Here is a 20,570-nt window from a genome sequence, read left to right as displayed (position 1 = left end):
ATCCTGGCCCCAACACTCATTCCAGCACTTGACCCCTCCCAGGGGGCTCGTTCATCCCTGTAGCACCGACATCTGGCTTAGCTCGAGCACCCCTTCAACGGTGTTACAAGGGAATCAACTTAAAAAGACTGATATATATTAATTTAAGGTCGCCAAGGAATTCAGCTATGTAATTCCTAAATGAAAAACTCAAGTCAGCCGTCAGCCTTTTTTGGAGTTTAATTACAATAGGAGCAAGAAAGGAATTAGAGATAGAGAGAGAGAGAGGAAGGGGAGAGAAGGGAATAGGGCTTAAATACCCCTTCTGTTTAGGCTGGGCCAAAAGGCCCAAGCCTTTAGATAGCTGGGGCAAAGAAAAGAGATCAGTCCCTATCACTCACATGACCAAAATGGAGAAACAGTCTCAGGGGCCCCCACCTTCAGCTTCCTTCAGAGCAAGCCTTCTCAGAGCCCACACAAGCCACACCGACCAACTCTCAACCTCCCTGGAGTCTTCAGACCCCCTATCTTTAAGGAAACCATCCAAGTTCCCTCCCCTCAGTTCTCACATCTACCAATCACTGTCCATCAATTTCCCTGTGCCAATGGAGGCTCTAGCTTAACCCAGGACCGCCCAGAGGTCTCTGGCTTTGCACATGTCTGTTGAAGGTCATATTTTCAAATGATTAAATCTTTACTCCTTTGCTACAGCCCTTTCTAAATCCTGTTAACTTGAGTAGGGTAGAGATTGGAATAATTAAATTTTGATCTAGGCTGCAGCCCTTACTCAATCCTGTTAGGACTGAGTAGGGTGGAGATTGATTCCAAGTATCTCCATTGTATCAATTCTAAAATCAATCAAGACTCAAAGAAATTCCTGTTCTATGCTTAAGCATAGGTCAAAGTCCTTTCCATTGTTCAGCAAAAGGTTTCTGTCCTAAAGTAATCTGAAGAAGGGAAGAGAAGGAACCTCCCATGCCAATGGGGTTCCCATTCCAATAGACTATCAGTAAGAAATTTTCCAAGTATGAATCTCCCAATGGTGAAATTTCCAACATTTATAAGTCTAAGGAATTTTGAGGTTTACAACGGGAAAAAGTGCCCCCCGGGCCTGCTGCCCCCCTGCCTTCTCTCTGACCCTGAGCCCCAGAGAGGGCCACCCAGAGCTCCCCCAGGCTCTCACAGGGCTCGTTCTTCCTGGAGAAGCCTCGGCACCGGACCCCCTCGCGGCCCAAGAGCCAGCGGCCGGACAGCGGGCCCCCAGCCCTCCCGAGCGCCGGCCGACCGCGCCGGACTGCGACTAGGGGCACACAGCGAGGGGGCTCCGAGGGTGGAGACGGGGGTGCTGGGTTCTGTGTAACTGCAATCTGTTACCCTAAAAACGATCCCAGCACCCCATCCCGCGCCCACCGGGCAGGCCATCATCGGGGTCGCCTCTCGCACTCTCCTTCCTGCTGCTGGGACTTCTGAGCGGGCAGAAAAGCTTCGTCACGTGGGGCTGCTTGGTCAGAGCACAGACCTGAAGTGGCGCATCTTACAGGGCGACCCTGGCCTCGGGCTGGCGCTCTTCTGGGACCCGCGTGCCTGTGCATCGAGTCAGATGGTCAAGATGAGAAAAAGGGTTTTCATGCAGCTGGGGGACGGAGGCGGGCAGTAAACAGAGCCTGGCTTCACCCTGGCCTCGGACACTTCCTCGCGGTGTGACCCTGGCCAAGTCACTTCACCCCCCCCCCCCAGCCCTTCTGACCTAAGAGCTGATACCAAGACAGAAGAAAAGTTTTAAAAAAATACAATTTACCAAAATAATTAAAAAAGAAATCTATAAGCAGGCGCAGTTTTCTAAGTCAGTGAGTGGCCTTCAGGAATCCCCGCAAGCCCTTCAGTGGCCTTGCCTCCAAGGGGGACACCAGGGGGCCGGCCCTGCCTTCTGCCCTCAGGTCACTGGGCCCCAGGCCATCCCATCACTGGGCCCCAGGCCTTTCAGGCTGGCCCTCCAGTCACTGGGCCCCAGGCCTTCCCAGGTCACTGGGCCCCAGGCCTTCCCTGGTCACTGGGCCCCAGGCCTTCCCCAGGCCTTCCCCAGTCACTGGGCCCAGGCCTTTCGGGCTGGTCCCCTGGTCACTGGGCCCAGGCCTTCCTGGCTGGCCCCCCAGGCTCAGAGGTCTCTGGGGGCCCCCCCAAAGGGCTGAGAGAAAGGAGAGAAGCAAAGGAGGACAGAAGGGCGAGCCAGAGTCATTCAAGAGGTCTGTTATTGTGTATAAAACAAGATACAAAATCACATAAAAAAGGAGTCACCAGAGCTCGGCCCTGGCACGGGCTCAAGGCACTGCGCGGGGTCGTGGCACAAACGGCCGGAGCAGGACTCCGGGCAGGGCGGGCGGGCACACGGGCCGATCGGTACAAAAATAGGCAGAATTTCCCCCAAAGCTGCCCGAGCAGGGCCGAGCCAAGCGGGCGCCCCCCACGCCGCCCCTCAGGCCGGACAAAGAAAGAGGCTTCATTCACGGCTGGCCGGCGCTCGGGTGGATGCTGGGGTGACGGCCGGAGCCCCGCAGGCCGGGGAGGCCAGGCCGGGCCGGGACGCCTCCGCCCTGGCAGGGCCCGAGGGAGCCGGAAGCAGCCGCCGAGGGCCGGGGCAGCCGGGGCGTCACAGGTCCGGAGGCTGCTCCCAGGGGTAACACATGCAGCAGCCGCCCCCCGACATGTCAAAGTCCTTCTTCTCCCCCCCGAGGAGGCCGTCGGTGGCCGAGTGCTCGGTGATGATGTCTTCCACTCTGGTGATGTAGAGCAGAGTGAGCAGCACCCCCAGGAACTGGAACAGAAAGAGGGAGGGGGAGGTCATCCCTGCCCCCGGCGCTTTGCAGTCCAGGCTCTGGGTTCAAATCTAACCTCCTGACACTTATCTACTGCACGACCCCAGGAGAGCCCTTTCAGCTCGAGGGCACACATGAAACCCGAGGAAAGAGCTCGGCCCATCTTGGTACACCACGTAAACAATGGCTGTTCTTACCAGCAATCCGTTGTATTCATGAGAGCTGGGGGGGAGGGGGGTGCAGAAGATCTGGGTGCAAATCCCACCCCTGACCAACCCTAGGGCTGGGCTCTGGGTGACTTTGAGGAGGGGTCGGTCTGCGCAGGTAGTGAGATCCCCGTCACTGGGGCAGGAGCAGAGCAGCACTTCCTTCTGCCCCCATTTCATAGGTGAGAAAATGGAGGATGAGAGGGAGGGCTCCCGACTCACCTGGGGCAGCAGGATGCCCAGCAGGACGCCGGCCATGATGGTGTAGTGGTCCATGAACCAGATGATCACGGCGCTGGTGCAGCCGCGGATGTAGATGACGTCCAGGATGCTCAGGCGCTGCCGAGAGACACAGACACCGGCCTGGCACCTGGCACCGCTCTGCTGAGCCCAGACAAGGCCGCCACTGGCCCGACGAAGCCAGAGTCCAGGCTGTCCACCTTAGCCCCCCCCAACCCTGGCTCCCTCTGACTCCGTGCTAGGAGAGACAAGGGGCCCCCCAGCTGTGACACCCCAGATTCTAGGGCCCCCAGCTCTGACACCCCAGATTCTAGGGCCCCCAGCTCTGACATCCCAGATTCTAGGGCCCCCAGCTCTGACACCCCAGATTCTAGGGCCCCCAGCTCTAACACCCCAGATTCTAGGGCCCCCAGCTCTGACATCCCAGATTCTAGGGCCCCCAGCTCTGACACCCCAGATTCTAGGGCCCCCAGCTCTAACACCCCAGATTCTAGGGCCCCCAGCTCTGACATCCCAGATTCTAGGGCCCCCAGCTCTGACATCCCAGATTCTAGGGCCCCCAGCTCTGACATCCAAGATTCTAGGGCCCCCAGCTCTGACACCCCAGATTCTAGGGCCCCCAGCTCTGACACCCCAGATTCTAGGGCCCCCAGCTCTGACACCCCAGATTCTAGGGCCCCCAGCTCTGACACCCCAGATTCTAGGGTCCCCAGCTCTGACACCCCAGATTCTAGGGCCCCCCCAGCTCTGACACCCCAGATTCTAGGGCCTTCCTAGTTCACTTTCCAGGAAGCACAGTGAGCTAGGAGTCGGGCAGACCTGACCCTGCACCAGCCACTTAAACATCCCTCAGGTCTAATGTCTCCATCTGTAAAATGGGAACAGCGATGCGGCCTCCCTGTGAGGCTGTTGGAAAGCTCTCAGCAAGCCTCACAGGCTGGGAGGGCCGCCGGCCAGGACCGTTCTGGGCTCCCGTGACCAGGCCCCGGGACATCACGTCACGACACCTACGATATGGGCCGAGCCCCGTGATTCTCCCCAGACCCCAGGGAGGCTGGGAACGTCTGCCCGCCTTCTCCCTCCCTCCCTTCTCTCTCTCCCTCCTTCCATTTCTGACTCTTTCAGACAGATGCTTCAGTGGGAGTGCGGGCTGGGCGCCTTTGAGGCAGGCATCGGCCCTCTCTGAACCAGTTTCCTTATCCGTAAAATGCAGGGAAAACCCTCACCCTGGAGGAGCATCGGGCTGGCCCCGAAGCCCAGCTCTCCTGCCTCGAGGAGCCTGAGGGGGCCCAGGCTCGGGTCACCCCCGTGGCTGGGGATGCTCCTATGGGCACCGGGAGCGGGGGGGGGGATGGGGAGGAAGCCCGGGCTCCCATTCCAAAGGGCTCGCTCACCTCCTGGTCGATGGTTTTGTAGCCGCACATGGTGTTGATGACGTCAGTCTGAAACAGAAAAAGAGTCGCGCCAACAAGGCGGTTGTCCAGAGCCTCCCTCAGGACAGAGGCTGCTAGCCTGAGCTCTGCAGCCTTTTTGTATTTCAATATAATTACTTTCCCTGGGAACCCTATTTTTATCCACTTAAAAACATGATTGTGAGAAGGGGTCCAGAGACAGCAGACTGCTAAAGGCGTCCAGGACACAAAGGGTTAAACCCCCTGCAGCAGTCTTTGTGGCTGGGTTTTAAGAAGAAATCTAGATTGACCCAGGAGCCTGCGTTCTTCACAGGGTTCACAGTCTGTCAGTTGGGCAGTCAACACCCATTTATAAAGTGCCTACTATGTGCCAGTCATTATGCTAAGCAGACAGTCTCTACTCCCTGAGAAGCCCAGTCTAATGGGGAAGCTAAGAGGCTAAGCTGCTCTCTTTCTCTCTCTCATTCTCTCTCTCTCTCTCACCCTCTACCCCCACCTCCACCTCTCCATCTCTCTTTTCCCTCCCCTTCCTTTTTCTTTCTGTCTCCGTCTCTCTCTCCCTCTCTCTCTCTGTCTCTGTCTCTCTCCCTTCCTCTCTCTCTCCTCCTTCTCCCTCTATCCATCTCTCTCTCTCCCCCTCTCCCCCCACCTCCACCTCTCCATCTCTTTTCCCTCCCCCACCTTTTTCTTTCTCTCTGTCTGTCTCTCTGTCTGTCTTATCTCCCTCTCTCTCTTTCTGTCTCTCTCTCCATCTCTCTCTTTCTCTGTCTCTCTCTTTCTGTCTCTCTCCCTTCCTCTCTCTCTCCTCATTCTCCCTCTCTCTCCTTCCCTCTCTCTCCCCTCTGTCTCTCTCTCTCCATCTCTCTCTCTGTCTCTCTCCCTTCCTCTCTCTTTCTCCCTTCCTCTCTCTCCCCTCCTTCTCCCTCTATCCATCTCTCTCTCTCCCCCTCTCCCCCCACCTCCACCTCTCCATCTCTTTTCCCTCCCCCTCCTTTTTCTTTCTCTCTGTCTCTCTGTCTGTCTTTATCTCCCTCTCTTTCTGTCTCTCTCTCCATCTCTCTCTTTCTCTGTCTCTCTCTTTCTGTCTCTCTCCCTTCCTCTCTCTCTCTCTCCCTTCCTCTCTCTCCTTATTCTCCCTCTCTCTCTCCTTCCCTCTCTCTCCCCTCTGTCTCTCTCTCTCCATCTCTCTCTCTGTCTCTCTCTCCATCTCTCTCTCTCTCTGTCTCTCTCCCTTCCTCTCTCTCTCTCCCTTCCTCTCTCTTTCTCCCTTCCTCTCTCTCTCTCCCTTCCTCTCTCTCTCCCTTCCTCTCTCTCTCCTCATTCTCCCTCTCTCTCTCCTTCCCTCTCTCTCCCCTCTGTCTCTCTCTCCATCTCTCTCTCTGTCTCTCTCTCCATCTCTCTCTCTCTGTCTCTCTCCCTTCCTCTCTCTTTCTCCCTTCCTCTTTCTCTCCTCCTTCTCCCTCTATCCATCTCTGTCTCACTCCCCCTCTCCCCCCACCTCCACCTCTCCATCTCTTTTCCCTCCCCCTCCTTTTTCTTTCTCTCTGTCTGTCTCTCTGTCTGTCTTTATCTCCCTCTCTTTCTGTCTCTCTCTCCATCTCTCTCTTTCTCTGTCTCTCTCTTTCTGTCTCTCTCCCTTCCTCTCTCTCTCTCTCCCTTCCTCTCTCTCCTCATTCTCCCTCTCTCTCTCCTTCCCTCTCTCTCCCCTCTGTCTCTCTCTCTCCATCTCTCTCTCTGTCTCTCTCTCCATCTCTCTCTCTCTCTCTCTCTCTCCCTTCCTCTCTCTCTCTCCCTTCCTCTCTCTTTCTCCCTTCCTCTCTCTCTCCCTTCCTCTCTCTCTCCTCATTCTCCCTCTCTCTCTCCTTCCCTCTCTCTCCCCTCTGTCTCTCTCTCCATCTCTCTCTCTGTCTCTCTCTCCATCTCTCTCTCTCTGTCTCTCTCCCTTCCTCTCTCTTTCTCCCTTCCTCTTTCTCTCCTCCTTCTCCCTCTATCCATCTCTGTCTCACTCCCCCTCTCCCCCCACCTCCACCTCTCCATCTCTTTTCCCTCCCCCTCCTTTTTCTTTCTCTCTGTCTCTGTCTGTCTTTATCTCCCTCTCTCTCTTTCTGTCTCTCTCCCTTCCTCTCTCTCTCTCTCAGTCTCTCTCTCTCTCCCCCCTCTGTCTCTCTCTCACTCTGTCTCTCTCCCTCTCTTTCTCTTTCTGTCTCTCTCTCTCCCTTCCTCTCTCTCCTCCTCCCTCTCTCTCTCCATCTCTCTCTGTCTCTCTCTCTCTCTGTCTCTCTCTCTCTCTCTCTCTGTCTCTCTCTCTCTCTCTCTCTCTCTCTCCCCTCTCTCTCTCTCTCTCTCTCTGTCTCTCTCTCTCTCTCTCTCTCTCTCTCTCTCTCTCTCTCTCTGTCTCTCCCCCTCTCTCTCTTTCTCTCCCTCTCTCTCTTTTTCTCCCTCTCTCTGTCTCTCCCCCACCCTCTCTCTCCTCTCTCATTATTTTCCCCTGGAAATGTGATAAAAAGAATAGCTGTGATTCAGTGCCCCTGGGTTATCTGGTGCCGTTGCCTATTCAGAACAGACAAACAACTGGACCCAAAAGCTGTCCCGGAGTCCCTGCGTTCCCCTCACACCTTTGGGTCTTCTCGCTCAGAGCTTGTTTATCCTTCTTTTCAACACTACTATAACCAACGCGCCTACGTGGCTTCTCCATCTACCCCAGACTAGAAAGAAGGCGTCTGGAGGGGAAGAGAGGCTGCTCCAGGTCGGCTCTCACATTATAAAGGCAGAGTTGATGGACGGAGAAGCCAGAAAATTGTAAGAAAACGACATCATTGAAAACCACAGCATTCTGGGGGCCTTTAATTGGGGATAAAACTGTCCGCGAGACCTCGAGGGAAACGAAGGCGCCTGGTAGATTTCCCACAATGCCCCTGCGTCTCATCAGCCCCAATCCTGGCTCCAAAATCAGGATGAAGTGAGAAAAGGCCCTCTTCGTCCTTTGTTTGTGGACAAGCCTCTCTGGCTCCGGCTCTCTCCTGGCCTCGCCGGCCAGGGGCGCAGGCAGGAAAGATCTGGGTGCCCAGAGGCCGTGGCGCTCTCTGCTCCCACAAGCGGGGCCTGCTTTGTCCTGTTCCCTCGGCCTCACGGAGTGTGGGAATGTTCCTAACACAGACGAAGCAGCCACAGGATCTCTGATGGAGAGCCGGAAGGGACGTTTCACAGAGCGGGTAACGGAGGCCCAGAGTCACCCAGTGAACTCGGGTCTGAGGCAGGCTCTGCTCCTGTTGTCCACAGGCCGCTCCTTCTAGCCGGCCCTCGTCCTGTCTGTCCAGCAAGAACGGCACGACGGGCTGGGTCAGCGGAGGGAGGGCCGGCACGGCGGGCACAGCCGCATCTGCTGCAAGAACCCCGTGGCCCCAAGGGCCGCGGATCTCCGGGGCCAGCATTAAAGGGTCAAGCGCCCGAAGAGGCTCCGGGGGAGGAAGCGAATGGGTCAAGGCCACCCAGGCAGTGGGAACAGAGGCCGAATTCCGACCCCAAGCTCGGGGATCTCTCCCCTAAGCCCCTGGAGAAGCGGCGACTTCTGCAACGAACAGATTCCTGCTCACTTACCTGGGACCCTTCCTCCGAGCCCAGATCCCTCCCCTCCCAACATGAGGCGCGGACCTGGGACCCGAGGGGCAGCCTCGTGCGCAGGAGGCGCTCCACTGGGCTGGGCCCCTGCTTTACTCCCGCCTTCCCCTAAGGCACGCACTCATGGGGGGGGGGGGGGAGGCGCACGGGGTTGGACCCCTCTAGCAATGTCTGGCAAAGGAATCATGTTTTCAGATGGAAAAAAGGATGGCGAAGGGAACCCACCGTGAATTTATGCTCTCAAAATACTATTTTAAAGTAAGTTCACCTATTTCCCAGCAGCGTGACCCTGGGCAAGTCTCCTAACCCCGACCGCCCAGCCCTTAGCCCTCGTCTGCCTTGGAACCAATACTTAGTTTCAATTGTAAGACCCAGGGCCAGGATTTCTAAAAACAAAGAAGCTCCGGACAAGTCCCTGGACCCCTAATGGGAAAATGCAGAAGCAGCTCACGCACTGCCCCGGTCAGCCCCACTGAGGCTCGAGTGACTTGCCCAGGAGCCAGGACTCGAACCCGGAGCTTCGGAGCCCAAGGCTGGTATTCGTGCCACGGCCTTCTCTTGAACCTCCGCCTGCCTTTCTTCCCCGAGTCCTTTACCTCACTCTTCCAGGCCCAGGATGAACAAGGCCCTCCACCCCTTCCAGAGAGAGCCGGAGAGCGGACGCCCCCTCCTCCCTTGGGCTCCTTCCGCTCCGTCTGGCCCCGTGGCTCCTGTGGACCTTCTCGGGAGATCTTCTGGCTTCCCTTTTCAATGACAGGGACCGGCCAGAAGCCAGAACGCAACCTTCCAGGAAGGTCCTCCAAGCTCGGCAGTCTCGCGCGCCCCAGCCAAGAGGGGCCTCATTCGCTGCTGGCCAGGGGAGGCGTCATCGCGCCCGAAGGGGAAGGTGCCCCGAGAGGCGGGCTCCGAGTTCGCGCCCTGCCGCTGGAGATGCTCTCCGTCGCGGTGACGGGCGTCTGCTGATGCCGGGCCGGCTCTCAGGAGCGCACAGAAGGGCTCTCGTCCCCCGAAGCCGGCAGGGGCTCCCCGATCCCCGACGAACGGGACGTTCCCTCTCGGTTGTGGTGGTGACTTCTGGAAGCGGCGCTGGGCGTCGAGGGAGGGGGAGGGGAAGACGAGGACAGGCTAGACCTCTCGGCCAGGGCACGTTCGGGATCGCCTCTCTTGCCCCCGAGGCTGGTATTGAAGGGGGAGGCCCAGGGAATTGGGCCACCCCCTCTGGACCTGAGTGCGAATCATTCCCTGCCTTTCACCAAGGCCTGCTCAGACTCACTCCCACCCAAGATCTTGGCAGTGGAGACGCCGCCCTGACACGAGTGGCTGCACGATCAGATCTGTGCTGCCGAAGCGCGTGTCGTTTTCATTCGGCGCCCAGTGCCTGGCGCGTGGAGGCACTTGATACGCGCTCACTGACTGACCGACAAAGCGTGTGCTTGCGCTAACTTTCCGAGTGCCCACGCCCAGTAAAAGCTCAGAGCCACGACCCTGTTCTGACCCAAACCACGCGGCCAGCCGAGTCGTGTCCTGTCTCCCGAGTGTCCTCTGATGATTAATGGCGCTGATCTAACATGAATTTACTAGGATTGTCCGTGACGCGACACTTCCTCGTCGTCTTCCCAGCCTGATTTTAACATCGGGGAGGATCCTCCATAGTCGTTTGGGCTCTGGATGGGCGGGACGCTGGCCCCCTGCCGGCCCCCCCGCAGAGCTCGCCGTCTGCCTGGGAATGCTGGGATTTCTTGCACAGGAGCGGCCGACGCAGCACGCCTCCTGCGGCTCCAAACCTCTGGAGGTTAGCTCGGGGGCGTCCACACAGCAGGGACCCTTCCGGAGAGCCTGGGCCTTCCTGGGCGCGCCGGGGAGCCTGCCGTGGCCACGCAGGCAGGTGATCGGTACCCGCTCGGCGGCCCAGGGGGCGGCCCGCCTTTCTTTATGCCCCATCGGTGTGGGCCAAAGCCTGGCGGCGAGCAGGAGCCGGAGCCGGGAAGGCGGCTCGTCTCGAGTGTCGCCCTCCCGGCCTTGGCTTCCACACAGGATTCTTGGCGGCTGGATGTCCGCCGGTAGCCTGTCCGAGGCTGGAAGCGAGAACCTGAGCCGAGAGAGGGCGGAAGCCCCGGGTTAGAGTCCTGCCTCGGGCGTGGCCATTGGCACGAGGGGAACGAGAGCCTGGACCAAAGACGGCCCCGCGCCAGGCCCGTCCTAGAGCCACTGGGCACATCTGCTTTCTTCCCTCCCTCCAAACCCATCCAAATGGCACCGACAAACAGCAGCGTGCGCCGAGCCGCGGCCCCGACCCTACCTTGTTCCGGACGCAGCAGCTGTAGGGGACCCCGCAGGCCAGGGGCCCGGGCGCGCTGCAGTTGTGGTACTGGTTCTGGGCCCAGTCGGTGTAGTCTTCACCGCCGCAGCACTTAAACTGGAAGAAAGAAGGCGGGGAGTCGGGGAGGCGTGAGATGCGGGGAGCCCCCGCCCAGGGAGCCCGCTCCACCCGAGGGGCAGCCCAGAGGTGGGAGGTCCTGGGTTCCAATCCAGCCTCAGACACGTCCTCCCTGGGTGACACCACGGTCCAGCCCTGACCGCTCTTCTGCCTTGGAAGCCACATGGGAGGGACACGGGAGGGACACAGGAGGGACACCAGAGGTACACGGGAGGGACATGGGGTGGAGGACACAGGAGAGGACACAGGAGGGACACAGGGGGGACACTGGAGGGACATGGGAGGGACACGGGGTGGAAGACACAGGGGGGACATGGGAGGGAGGACATGGGAGGGACATGGGGTGGAAGACACAGGGGGGACATGGGAGGGACATGGGAGGGAGGACACGGGAGGGACATGGGAGGGACATGGGAGGGAGGACACGGGAGGGACACGGGGTAGAGGACACAGGAGGGAGGACACAGGAGGGACACGGGGTAGAGGACACGGGAGGGACACGGGAGGGACATGGGAGGGAGGACACGGGAGGGACACGGGGTAGAGGACACAGGAGGGAGGACACAGGAGGGACACGGGGTAGAGGACACGGGAGGGACACAGGAGGGACACGGGGTAGAGGACACAGGAGGGAGGACACAGGAGGGACACGGGAGGGAGGACACGGGAGGGACACGGGAGGGAGGACACAGGAGGGAGGACACAGGAGGGACACGGGAGGGAGGACACGGGAGGGACACGGGAGGGAGGACACAGGAGGGACATGGGAGGGAGGACACGGGAGGGACACGGGGTAGAGGACACGGGAGGGACACGGGAGGGAGGACACAGGAGGGACATGGGGTAGAGGACACGGGAGGGAGGACACAGGAGGGACACGGGAGGGAGGACACGGGAGGGACACGGGAGGGAGGACACAGGAGGGACATGGGGTAGAGGACACGGGAGGGACACGGGAGGGACAGGGGTGGGGAGGACGTGCGAGGGGAGGAGGCCCAGACGGGGAGGCCCGGCTCACCTGCTCCTGGACAAAGTCCATGATGTTCTTGAAGTCCAGGTCGTCGTAGTAGTTCTCGATCCCTCTGCGGATGTTGTCGTTCAGGAACTTGATGGTCTGTTCCAGCAGGACAAGGGCCAGGGTCAGCCCCGCTCCGCCCCCGCTCTGCTCCCCACCTCCCCCCAAAGCCCTCGGATGGTGGTTCTTCATTCGGATCCCCATTTTACAGGGGACTAAAGAGGCTCGGGAGGGGGAGGCGGCTTGGAGTCTCCAGAAGCCGGGCAGGGACTCGGCCAGGGCCACTCGCTGCCTCGAGGTCCCTGATGTCCCCCAGGAAGCAGCGCGCAGTCCCGCCCGCCCCGGCACGATGGGCGCTCTGAGGCCGCCCAGCAGAGCCACCGCAAGGGGCTCGCTCGCACCCACGAGGAGGCGCCAGACAGAGGGGGAAGGCCGGCCGGGGGCCGCGGGCTCGTCTGCCGGGAGTCTTTAAGGAGAGAGCCTGGCCCAGAGCAGGCACTTCACAAAGGCCACCCACACGGCACTCGAGCTGGTGACTCCCCTGCTTTTTCTTGAACCCCCCCTTCCAGGATGCATTCGGGGCAGAACAGTTAGGGCGAGGCGACGCCTTGACCCCAGGGCGCCTGGCTCTCTCCCCTGACCACGGTCCGTCACTATAATCGGTCTCCTCTGCACTCTGCACTTTCATGCACAACGACCGAAGTCCCCTGAGCGAGGCCAGAGGGTCCTGGCTCTGAGACGGCGGCAGGTGGGCAGAGCGTTTCCGCGCCGGGAGGCCCCTGTCCCGGCACCCCGAGGGCAGCAGGGAGTCGCCCCCTCTGGAGCCTCCTCTGCCCAGACAGCCTCGGACGACACAAGCTCGAAGGCCCCTCCTGGCGGTGGGGGTGGGAGGCCTCGTCTTCCCTCGGAACCATCTGCACGAGCTCGGGTGACCCCAAGGAGAATGACGGCCCGGCGCGGCCGCAGGACAGGTTCACACCCCACCGCGGACGTTTCTTTCCTCCGTGACGTCGTGCGAGTCGCTCCACTGCGTGAGGCCCCCCCAAGGAGCCGGGACCCGGGCCAGGTCCGGCTCGCTTTCTGTTCACCTCCAGGGCCTTGAATGGTGTTACACGTAGGGCACGCAGAACCCGGGGGCTCCATCGGGGAGCGTCTCCTCATCCTGCTGACTGCCCCAGAGCTATGGGGGGGGGGGGGGCGTCGTGGGGTTTCTGCTTCTCCAGGAAACGCCACTCGCCGTCGGCTTCCTGAAGCGGGTCCTGCCCGGGGCAAGGCGGGCACGACAGGGCAGGCTGGACACAAGGGAGACACTCCCCCTCTCTGCCTCGGAGCCCCCCACTCCGCAGACCCTGAAGGCTGGGCAGCCGCTCCGGCCAGGCTCCTTCCCAAGAGCGGGGGGCCGGGCGGGGGGACAGGAGCAAAGCTGGCCGGCCCGACCCCAGAAGGAGAGAGAGGAGAGCCCAGAGCCAGGCCGGACAGGCCGTAGACTCGAGAGCTCCCGGCCTGGAACGCGCCTCGGCCGGAGCAGCCCTCAGGACGGGGCAGAGCAGAAAAGGGCCTGAGCTGGGCTTGGAAGCTGCCTCTTTCCACAGAATGGGCAAGACCCTTCAGGGGCAGGCGGGGAGGCCTGAAGCCTGGGAAGCTGCGGCCCTCAGCCCCGACCCCCATGGCAGCCTCTGGAGGAAGCGAAGCGGGAGGGCGGCCACCCAGGGACAAGATGGCGGCTCCCAGCCCAGAAAGACCCCCAGCCTCCCACCAAGGAAGAGAACCTGCCCTTTGGCAGAGGGCCGCGGCACAAGGTTCAAAGGAAGGAGGATGCCTTGAAGGGCAGATGGAGCTGCTCCCTTTTAGGGGACAGAAAAAGGCCTGGAGCTCAGGGCCAGCCGGCCGTGGGGAGCCAGGCTGGAAACTGCTCAGGCAAGTCCCTTCATCTCTCCAGGCCTCCCCGTCCTTATCTGCAAAACGAGGAGCTCTCCGAGGTCTCTTCCCTTCATCCAGGCAGAGCACCAAGTTCTCCAGGAAGACCCGAGTTCAAATGCAGCTTCCGAGCCGTCTTGGTTGTGCGACCCTGGGCAAGGCCCCTAACCTCTGGGTCTCGATTTCCTCAATATAAAATGGAACTGTCTCTGAGGTCTCTTCCGGCTCAACATCTAGATTGTTGGATTGATTCAGTGATCCGATTCATATTCACCAGGAACCCGTGGCCTGTTCCGCACCACCCCTGGCACTGGAGTAGATACACAGTTTAAACAAGACAGTCCCTGGCTTGGTAGAAAAATGAATTTTAAAATGTCTTCCTCACAATTTCCCTTTGGGGGAGGCGGGGCCTAATTTGCAAATAGGGAAAGTGAAGTTCAAAGACAGGAAGTCACAAAATATTCAGCGACATCCACATCCAGCTTGGACTCAAAAACTCCTTTTACCAATGGCTGAAAATCTCCAAGCTTGGCGGGGATCCTGCTGCCTCCTCCAGTGGTCCATCCCACTGGGGGGGGGGGGGTGTTCTCTTCTTCTTATACCAAGCCTAAATCGGCCCCACTTTGGGATCCTGCAGAACAAATCTCATCTGACTTCCAGAGGATGCTCCCAACAATGAGTGAAGCTGGTCGGCAGGTGCCTGGAGTCTTCTCTTTTCCAGGCTAAGCATCTCCAGTTCCCATATGACATGGTGGCTTTCTTCCAGATGTGACTCCAGATTTACAATGTCTTTTTTTGTGCCCAGGCCTGAAGAGGCCACGGCCAGCATGCTACACCCAGTGAGGCGGGCAGCAGGGCAGTGGCCTCTCCATGCAGACCAAGGTCCTGTCTGCTTCTCCAGGCGCCATGTTGGACTGGGCATTTGTGTTCATCCTGACATCCATTAAAACCTCTGGCTCTTTTTCACAAGAACTACTGCTCATGAGGGCAGCTAAGGTGGCTTGGTGGATTGAAAGCCAGACCTGAAGGCTCAAATCTGCATACTTAGTACTGATTCTAAGACAAAAGATAAGGATTTTTTTTTTCTTTTTAGGCAATGGGGGTTAAATGACTTGCCCAGGGTCACACAGCTGGGAAGTGTCTGAGGTCAGATATGAACCTAGAATCTCCCATCTCTAGGTCTGTCTGATTCTCAATCCACTGAGTTACCCAGCTGCACCCAGGATTTTTTAAATTAAAAAATAAGATTTTTTATAGCATTTATTAAGTGCCTACCATGTACCAAGCAGGCTGCTACATGATGGGGATACAGAGACAAAACTAAAAACAGTTTTGCCACCAAGGCTTACATTTATAGCCCCATAAATGAAATAAACATATGATGATTTGTTGGGGAGGATCCACAACCCAGCAGTCTACAAGCACTTACTAAGCACCTACTGGAACCAGGAACTGGGCCAGTGGAAACCAGGACACTCTCTGCTCTCAGGGGGCCAACATTCCTACCACAGATGAGGGAATAAAGCAAACAGAGCTCTCTGAAAAGCCCATAGACACAGCAGATGCTCAAAGCTATCTACATTATCCACAAGAACATCAGGAATTTTGCTACAAGGGAGACAGCCCAAGTCTCCAGCATTCCTCTGGGCTAACATGGAGTAACCCTGTCCGAGGAGGAAAATGAGGTTAGTGTGGCGTGGCCTGTTCCTGATGGAACTGCACTGGCTCCTAGTGATCACTGCTTCCCTCAACATGGTCACTAACCATCCCTCCAAAAGTCTGCTCTAAAACCTCACCAAGAATCCCAGTCATATATCATTGTCTTCCCTTTTAAATCAGGATATTTTCCTTTCTCCAATCCTGCAGTTTCCCTCTCATTCTCCACAATCTTTCAGACTTCACTGACATTGGCCCAGCGATGTCTAACTCATATCCACTGGTTCAGAGGAACACAGAACTGGAGCTAGAAGGGATCTTCTCGTCTGGCACCCTCAATTTACAAATGAGGAAACTGAGACACAGTTTAATTCAGCTGGGGTAGTTACATGGGCAGAGTTCTTTTCAGCGTGTCATTCAGTTCCTTCATTGACTCTAGAAATCTGAACTTATTAAAAGCAGTTAGGCATTCCCTTTGGATAACAAGGACTAAGAGAAGATTGGGACTGTGAATGGTGGCCAGAAATTCTGACAGAAGCCTAAGTGCTCTCCTTAACTAGATGGAGACACCAGTTAGCCTGGAGGAAGTCGGGAGAAAACAAGTTGTCTCACCCTCTGGGTAAAACAAAGGCAGGAAGGAAATATTCTGAGGAGCTGAGGGCAGAGACCACAACTCCAACTTCTATTTACAGAGATCTTGGCCCCAGGTGTGCTAGCATCTGGAGCAAAGAGAGGAAGGACCCCAGAGGAATACAATGGAAATGGCATTGTATTGGAGCAGAGCAAAATCTAAATCCTAGCACTGCCGCTTAAAAGCACATTCAATTTGAGAAAAGTCTTCCCTGTGATTCAATTTCTCTCCATGTCAACTAAAGTGGGTAGGTGTTCTCTCAGGCTTCCTCCAGCTCTGAAGCCCAGGATTCCCATGGCTACATCTAAACTCTAGGAGTTCCTGCTAGACATCGAAGCTGCCCTCTCCATCCCCCCACAGCACTCTCAATGGTCTTGGTTTATACGAGAAGGGGGAAGAAGAAAGGAGTCATTTCCACTCCCACAGCTCAGGGGAGTTATGGGAAATGCAGGATCCTAGGGGCAGCCCCACATCTGGACATGACCTGAGTTCCCTTTGGTCAACTCCCCTGGGAATAAAGTCCCACCATCCAGCCTCTCCTCCTCTTCGATCCCCTCTGACCTCAGTAAAGCTTCTTGTTCTCATTTCATCTAAGAAGCAGCGTCCTGTGAAGAGTACTTGAGTGAGAGTCACCAGACTTGGGTCTCTAGACCTGACTTTGTCAGTGATATTTGACCTTCTCTGTGCCTCAGTTTCCTCATCTATAAAATGGGTTCAAGACCGCGGCTCCATTTATCCTACAGGGCTGGTATAAGGTTCTAAAGGGGCAGGGATGGGAAAATGCTCCTTATGGGGAAGGCATCATTAGTCCCGAGGTATTGTTTTAAGATTTCAATCTGTCTTCCATCTAATGAGGCCACTCAAATTCCAGTTCAGTTCAACATTTAGTAGATGCCTACAATGAGTCCAGGACTGGGTGAGGCACTAAGGATACAGAGGAAAAAATCATCATCATCTACACCCTCAAAGGGCTTCCATTCTACTCAGGGGATGTCTGACTCTATGAGGCAGCAAAGTACAGGGTAATAGTCCTGAGCCTGGTGAGAAATGGCCTGGGTTCGAATCCCACCTCTTGGCATCAGGGGACCCTTTGCGAAGCTTGAAGTTACCTCCCTGAATTTCCTCATCTGTAAAATGGGAAGTTTGGATTAAATGGCTGGGAAGACCCCTTCCCACCCCAGAATCAAAATCCTATCAGAACTTGTACAAAGCTGGAAGTCCAATCTCCCCATTGTACAGAGGATGAAACTGAGGCTGTGCTCTGGGGAAAAGTCTTCACTTCTCTGGACTTCCCATTGTACACAGTGACTCTGTGTCTGGCGCTGGCAGAGGCCGTGTGTGGGAAGCCTCAGATCTTTCCAGTCATGGGTACAAATTGGGGGGAGATTCTCGGAGCCTCTGTTTCCTTGGCTATGTAATGGACCTATCACCCCCACTCAATCCCCCTCGAGATGGGCCTGTGGCGCAAAGGGAGCCACAGAGGCCGGTAAAGGCCCTGGGTCACACCACCAGGGGCTGAGGGCACGGGTTCAAGGCCTCCAACCCCACTCTCAGTTCTCTGTCCTCCAAGGGCCCCAGAGCCCAAATGAAGTCTGAGGGGAATAGCCTTGTTTGTGTGACATCCCTGAGCCCAGAATGTCCGGCTGGGGCACACTGAGGCATGAAGGGGTCTCCTGTGATGACTGACCCATTTCAAAGATGCGGACACTGAGGGCTGAAGCACTGAGTGGACTTGCTTGCAGTTTCCATTAGCGTGGGCATTCCCAGGGGCAGGGGCATGGCAGGGACGGGCTCCCCCACCCCCAGCTCACCTGATTCCTGAAGGTCAGGGCCACAACGCCCCCGATGAGCTCGATGATGAGGCAGATCCCCAGGATGTACATGAACTGTGGGAGAATGAACAGCCACTCAGAGAGGCGGGGCCACCCCATTCTGCATCGGGGATCACCGAGGCAGGGAGTACCCTGGCACTGCCCTCCCCTCCCCTCCCTCAGTTTTCCCTCCTGGATGATGGGGGCAATGGCAGCGCAGTGCCTGGTGCGTGCTTGAGGAGGACGATGGGATGGAGCCGTACTGCCCCTAGAGATGGACAGCGGCCCCGAGGCCTCCGGACACCTGGGCTAGGATGCTCCAAGGATGTCAAATCTAGGACAGGGCCGTGGCTTTGTGTGGGGCCGCTGGGCAGCAGGACGGGGTCAGGAGCCACAGACACTGGACTTCCTTTTCCTCATCTGTAAAATGGAGACCATAAGGGCCACCTGGACCAGACAGGGACCTCCCAGCCACCCCCATTGTAATGGAGGGCTCTGGGGGTTCCTCCCCCCTCAGCAGACTTCGGGCTTTTTCCTGGACTCCCCAAATTCCCACATTCCACAGGAGGCCCCCCATCCACTCTCTTGATCTCTCTCTGTTCGGCTGGCTGCTCCGTTGTGTCCTGCCCTTCCCAGCCCTTTCCTTCCCCTTTCACAGATGAGGAAACTGAGGCCCACAGGGCCAAGGGCCCGGCAGAGGGTCTGAGGCTGGCCTTGCGGGGCTGGGCCCAGTCACTGGCCTGCTCACCGCTTGGAGGAGACACAGGTTGTCCCGGAGGGACGCCAGGACCCCCACGAAGGAGACCACGAACATGATGACCCCGAGGAGGATGAGGATGATGGCTGGGGCCAGGAAGGCGCTCTCCAGGGTCTTGTACTTCTGCCGCTCCACCTCGGCGTAGATCCCCACCGCCAGGATCAGAGCCCCGACCAGCTGGGGGAGAGAAGAGAAGGCAAAGCCGGCTCACTCTCCCTCCACGCACACAGGAGGGGGGAGCGCCCTGCTGAGGGCTCCTGCCGGCTCTCTGCCCACAAGACGCCTCTCACCGAGGCAGGGGAACCCAGACCACGTGGGGGGGAGGGGCTCACTGCAGGAGACTGGATCAGAACCAGCCAGAGGGAGACTCCCCGAACTGGGCCAGAACCAGCAGCAGGAGACAGTCCGGAACATGCGGACATCCAGGCACCCTGGGGGAGGCGGTGAGGTCATGCAGAGGACTCAGGAAGACCCGAGATCGCATCCTACCTCCCATCCCACTAGCGACCTAGTTCACCCGGCAAAGCCCCTCCCCCTCCTGGTCTCAGTTTCCTCATCTGTAAAATGAGGGGGTGGCCTCCAGGGCGTCCGAGGCCCCTTCCAGCTCGGAATCCAGAGAGCCGCTGGGAGAAGCCAGCCTGGAGGCCAGAACTAAGACTCTCACAGACCCCCAGAGCCCTGGAGGCAGCTTTTACTGGGCCACTAAAAGCCTCAGGAAGCCCCGCCCCCAGGGAAGCTCCACCCCCAGAGCGCCGCCCAGCCCCGCCCTGCAGGTCCCCCAGGTAGGGGCAGCGCTGGAGCCAGGGTGAGGTGGGGAGAAGCCCTGGAATGGGGTGGTGGTCGGTGGTCTCAGGGACACCTCCAGGCCCCAGAGGCCGGGATCTCCCCGCCTCATGGAGGATGAGCATTATAAGGATCCACACTTCCATGGGCGCCGGCGGCACGCGGGATAGAGCCGGGGGTTCAAGGGCTACCTCAGACAGCTCGCTGTGTGACCCTGGCCAAGCTGCCTCTCCCTGCTGGCCTCGGTGTCCTCATTTGTGAAACGGGCTGGAGAAGGATGGGGCAAAGCGCTCCTGGCGTCTCTGCCGGGAACCCTGAGCAGGGACGGGAGGCACAGGACTGGCTAAGGCGCCCTCCGGGCCGGCAATGCGCAGGGATCCTCGCCACAGCCTGGGGGGAGGGGGGTGGCGGCGCCCTTACCCCCATTTTACAGACCGACAGGCAAAGGGCAGTTTGTCAGGCCTGCCCGCGGGGCTTCTGGGTCAGACTACGGATCCCTGTCAGGGCTTTCTTGGCAGATACCAGAGAGGTTCACCATTTCCTTCTCCGGCTCATTTGACAGATGGGGAAACCGAGGCCAACAGGGTGAAGAGACTGGCCCAAGGTCACATGCTGGGTACGCATCTGGCAGCGGAAACTGGCCAGAACCTTCCGGAGGGAGTGGGAGGGGCAATCAATGAGGCCCGGCCCCCTGCGAACTGGTCTAAAAGGCAACAGTCACCACCCTCGAGAAGCCACAAAATTGCATGGACCAGGGTTCAAATCGGGCCTCAAAGTCTTCCCAGCGGTGGAAGCTAGACAAGTCATTTCACCCTGGGAGCAGGACGGGGAGGCAGTGAGGAAGCACGTGACACACAGGAAACCCTGAGGGTTGTGGGAAGGAGGATCCAGGATCCGGTCAGGAAAGGCTCCCTTCACTTCCGCCTCAGAATCTACCCTGGGCACTGGCCTTAAGGCAGAGGAGGGGTGGGGGCTGGGCAGTGACTGGTCCAGGGTCACCCAGACCGGAAGGCGAGCCCCTGCCTGCTCCCCCTCCCCTCAAATGACCCAAGATTCCAGCTGGGCAGCCCAGCCCCTGCGGCCTGTGGGGATCGCCGCCGCCCCCCCCCCCCCCCCCCAAGGCTTCTGGCTTGGCTTTTCTGGGAAAACAAAATACAAGAAATTCCCACTTTGTAGGCAGTGGATGGAGAGCCTGGCGGGGCACAGCAGGTTCTGGGTTCCAGTCTGGCCTCAGATGCTTCACTCCCACTGCCCTGGAACCAATCACAGAAGGGGGTTCAAATAAAATGGGGTTC

At 58.3% G+C, this 20,570-nt stretch overlaps 1 protein-coding gene across 1 annotated transcript in view; it reads right to left on the bottom strand.

The window, feature by feature from the left end:
• Positions 1-2,210: 2,210 nt before the first annotated feature.
• The window catches only part of TSPAN15 (tetraspanin 15), a 57,423-nt gene continuing 39,063 nt past the window's right edge, over positions 2,211-20,570 (bottom strand). The window contains exons 2-8 of the mRNA XM_056796459.1: positions 18,484-18,669; positions 17,736-17,810; positions 11,724-11,819; positions 10,568-10,684; positions 4,633-4,680; positions 3,221-3,337; positions 2,211-2,791 (exon numbers count right to left, since the gene is read on the bottom strand). Coding sequence (XP_056652437.1) covers positions 2,627-2,791; positions 3,221-3,337; positions 4,633-4,680; positions 10,568-10,684; positions 11,724-11,819; positions 17,736-17,810; positions 18,484-18,669 — 804 coding nt within the window. The 3' untranslated portion in view covers positions 2,211-2,626. The remainder of the gene's footprint in view (positions 2,792-3,220; positions 3,338-4,632; positions 4,681-10,567; positions 10,685-11,723; positions 11,820-17,735; positions 17,811-18,483; positions 18,670-20,570) is intronic.

Source organism: Monodelphis domestica, chromosome 1, assembly GCF_027887165.1.
Source record: "Monodelphis domestica isolate mMonDom1 chromosome 1, mMonDom1.pri, whole genome shotgun sequence".
Lineage (NCBI taxonomy): Eukaryota > Metazoa > Chordata > Mammalia > Didelphimorphia > Didelphidae > Monodelphis > Monodelphis domestica.
This window is presented reverse-complemented; position numbering and strand designations above follow the sequence as displayed.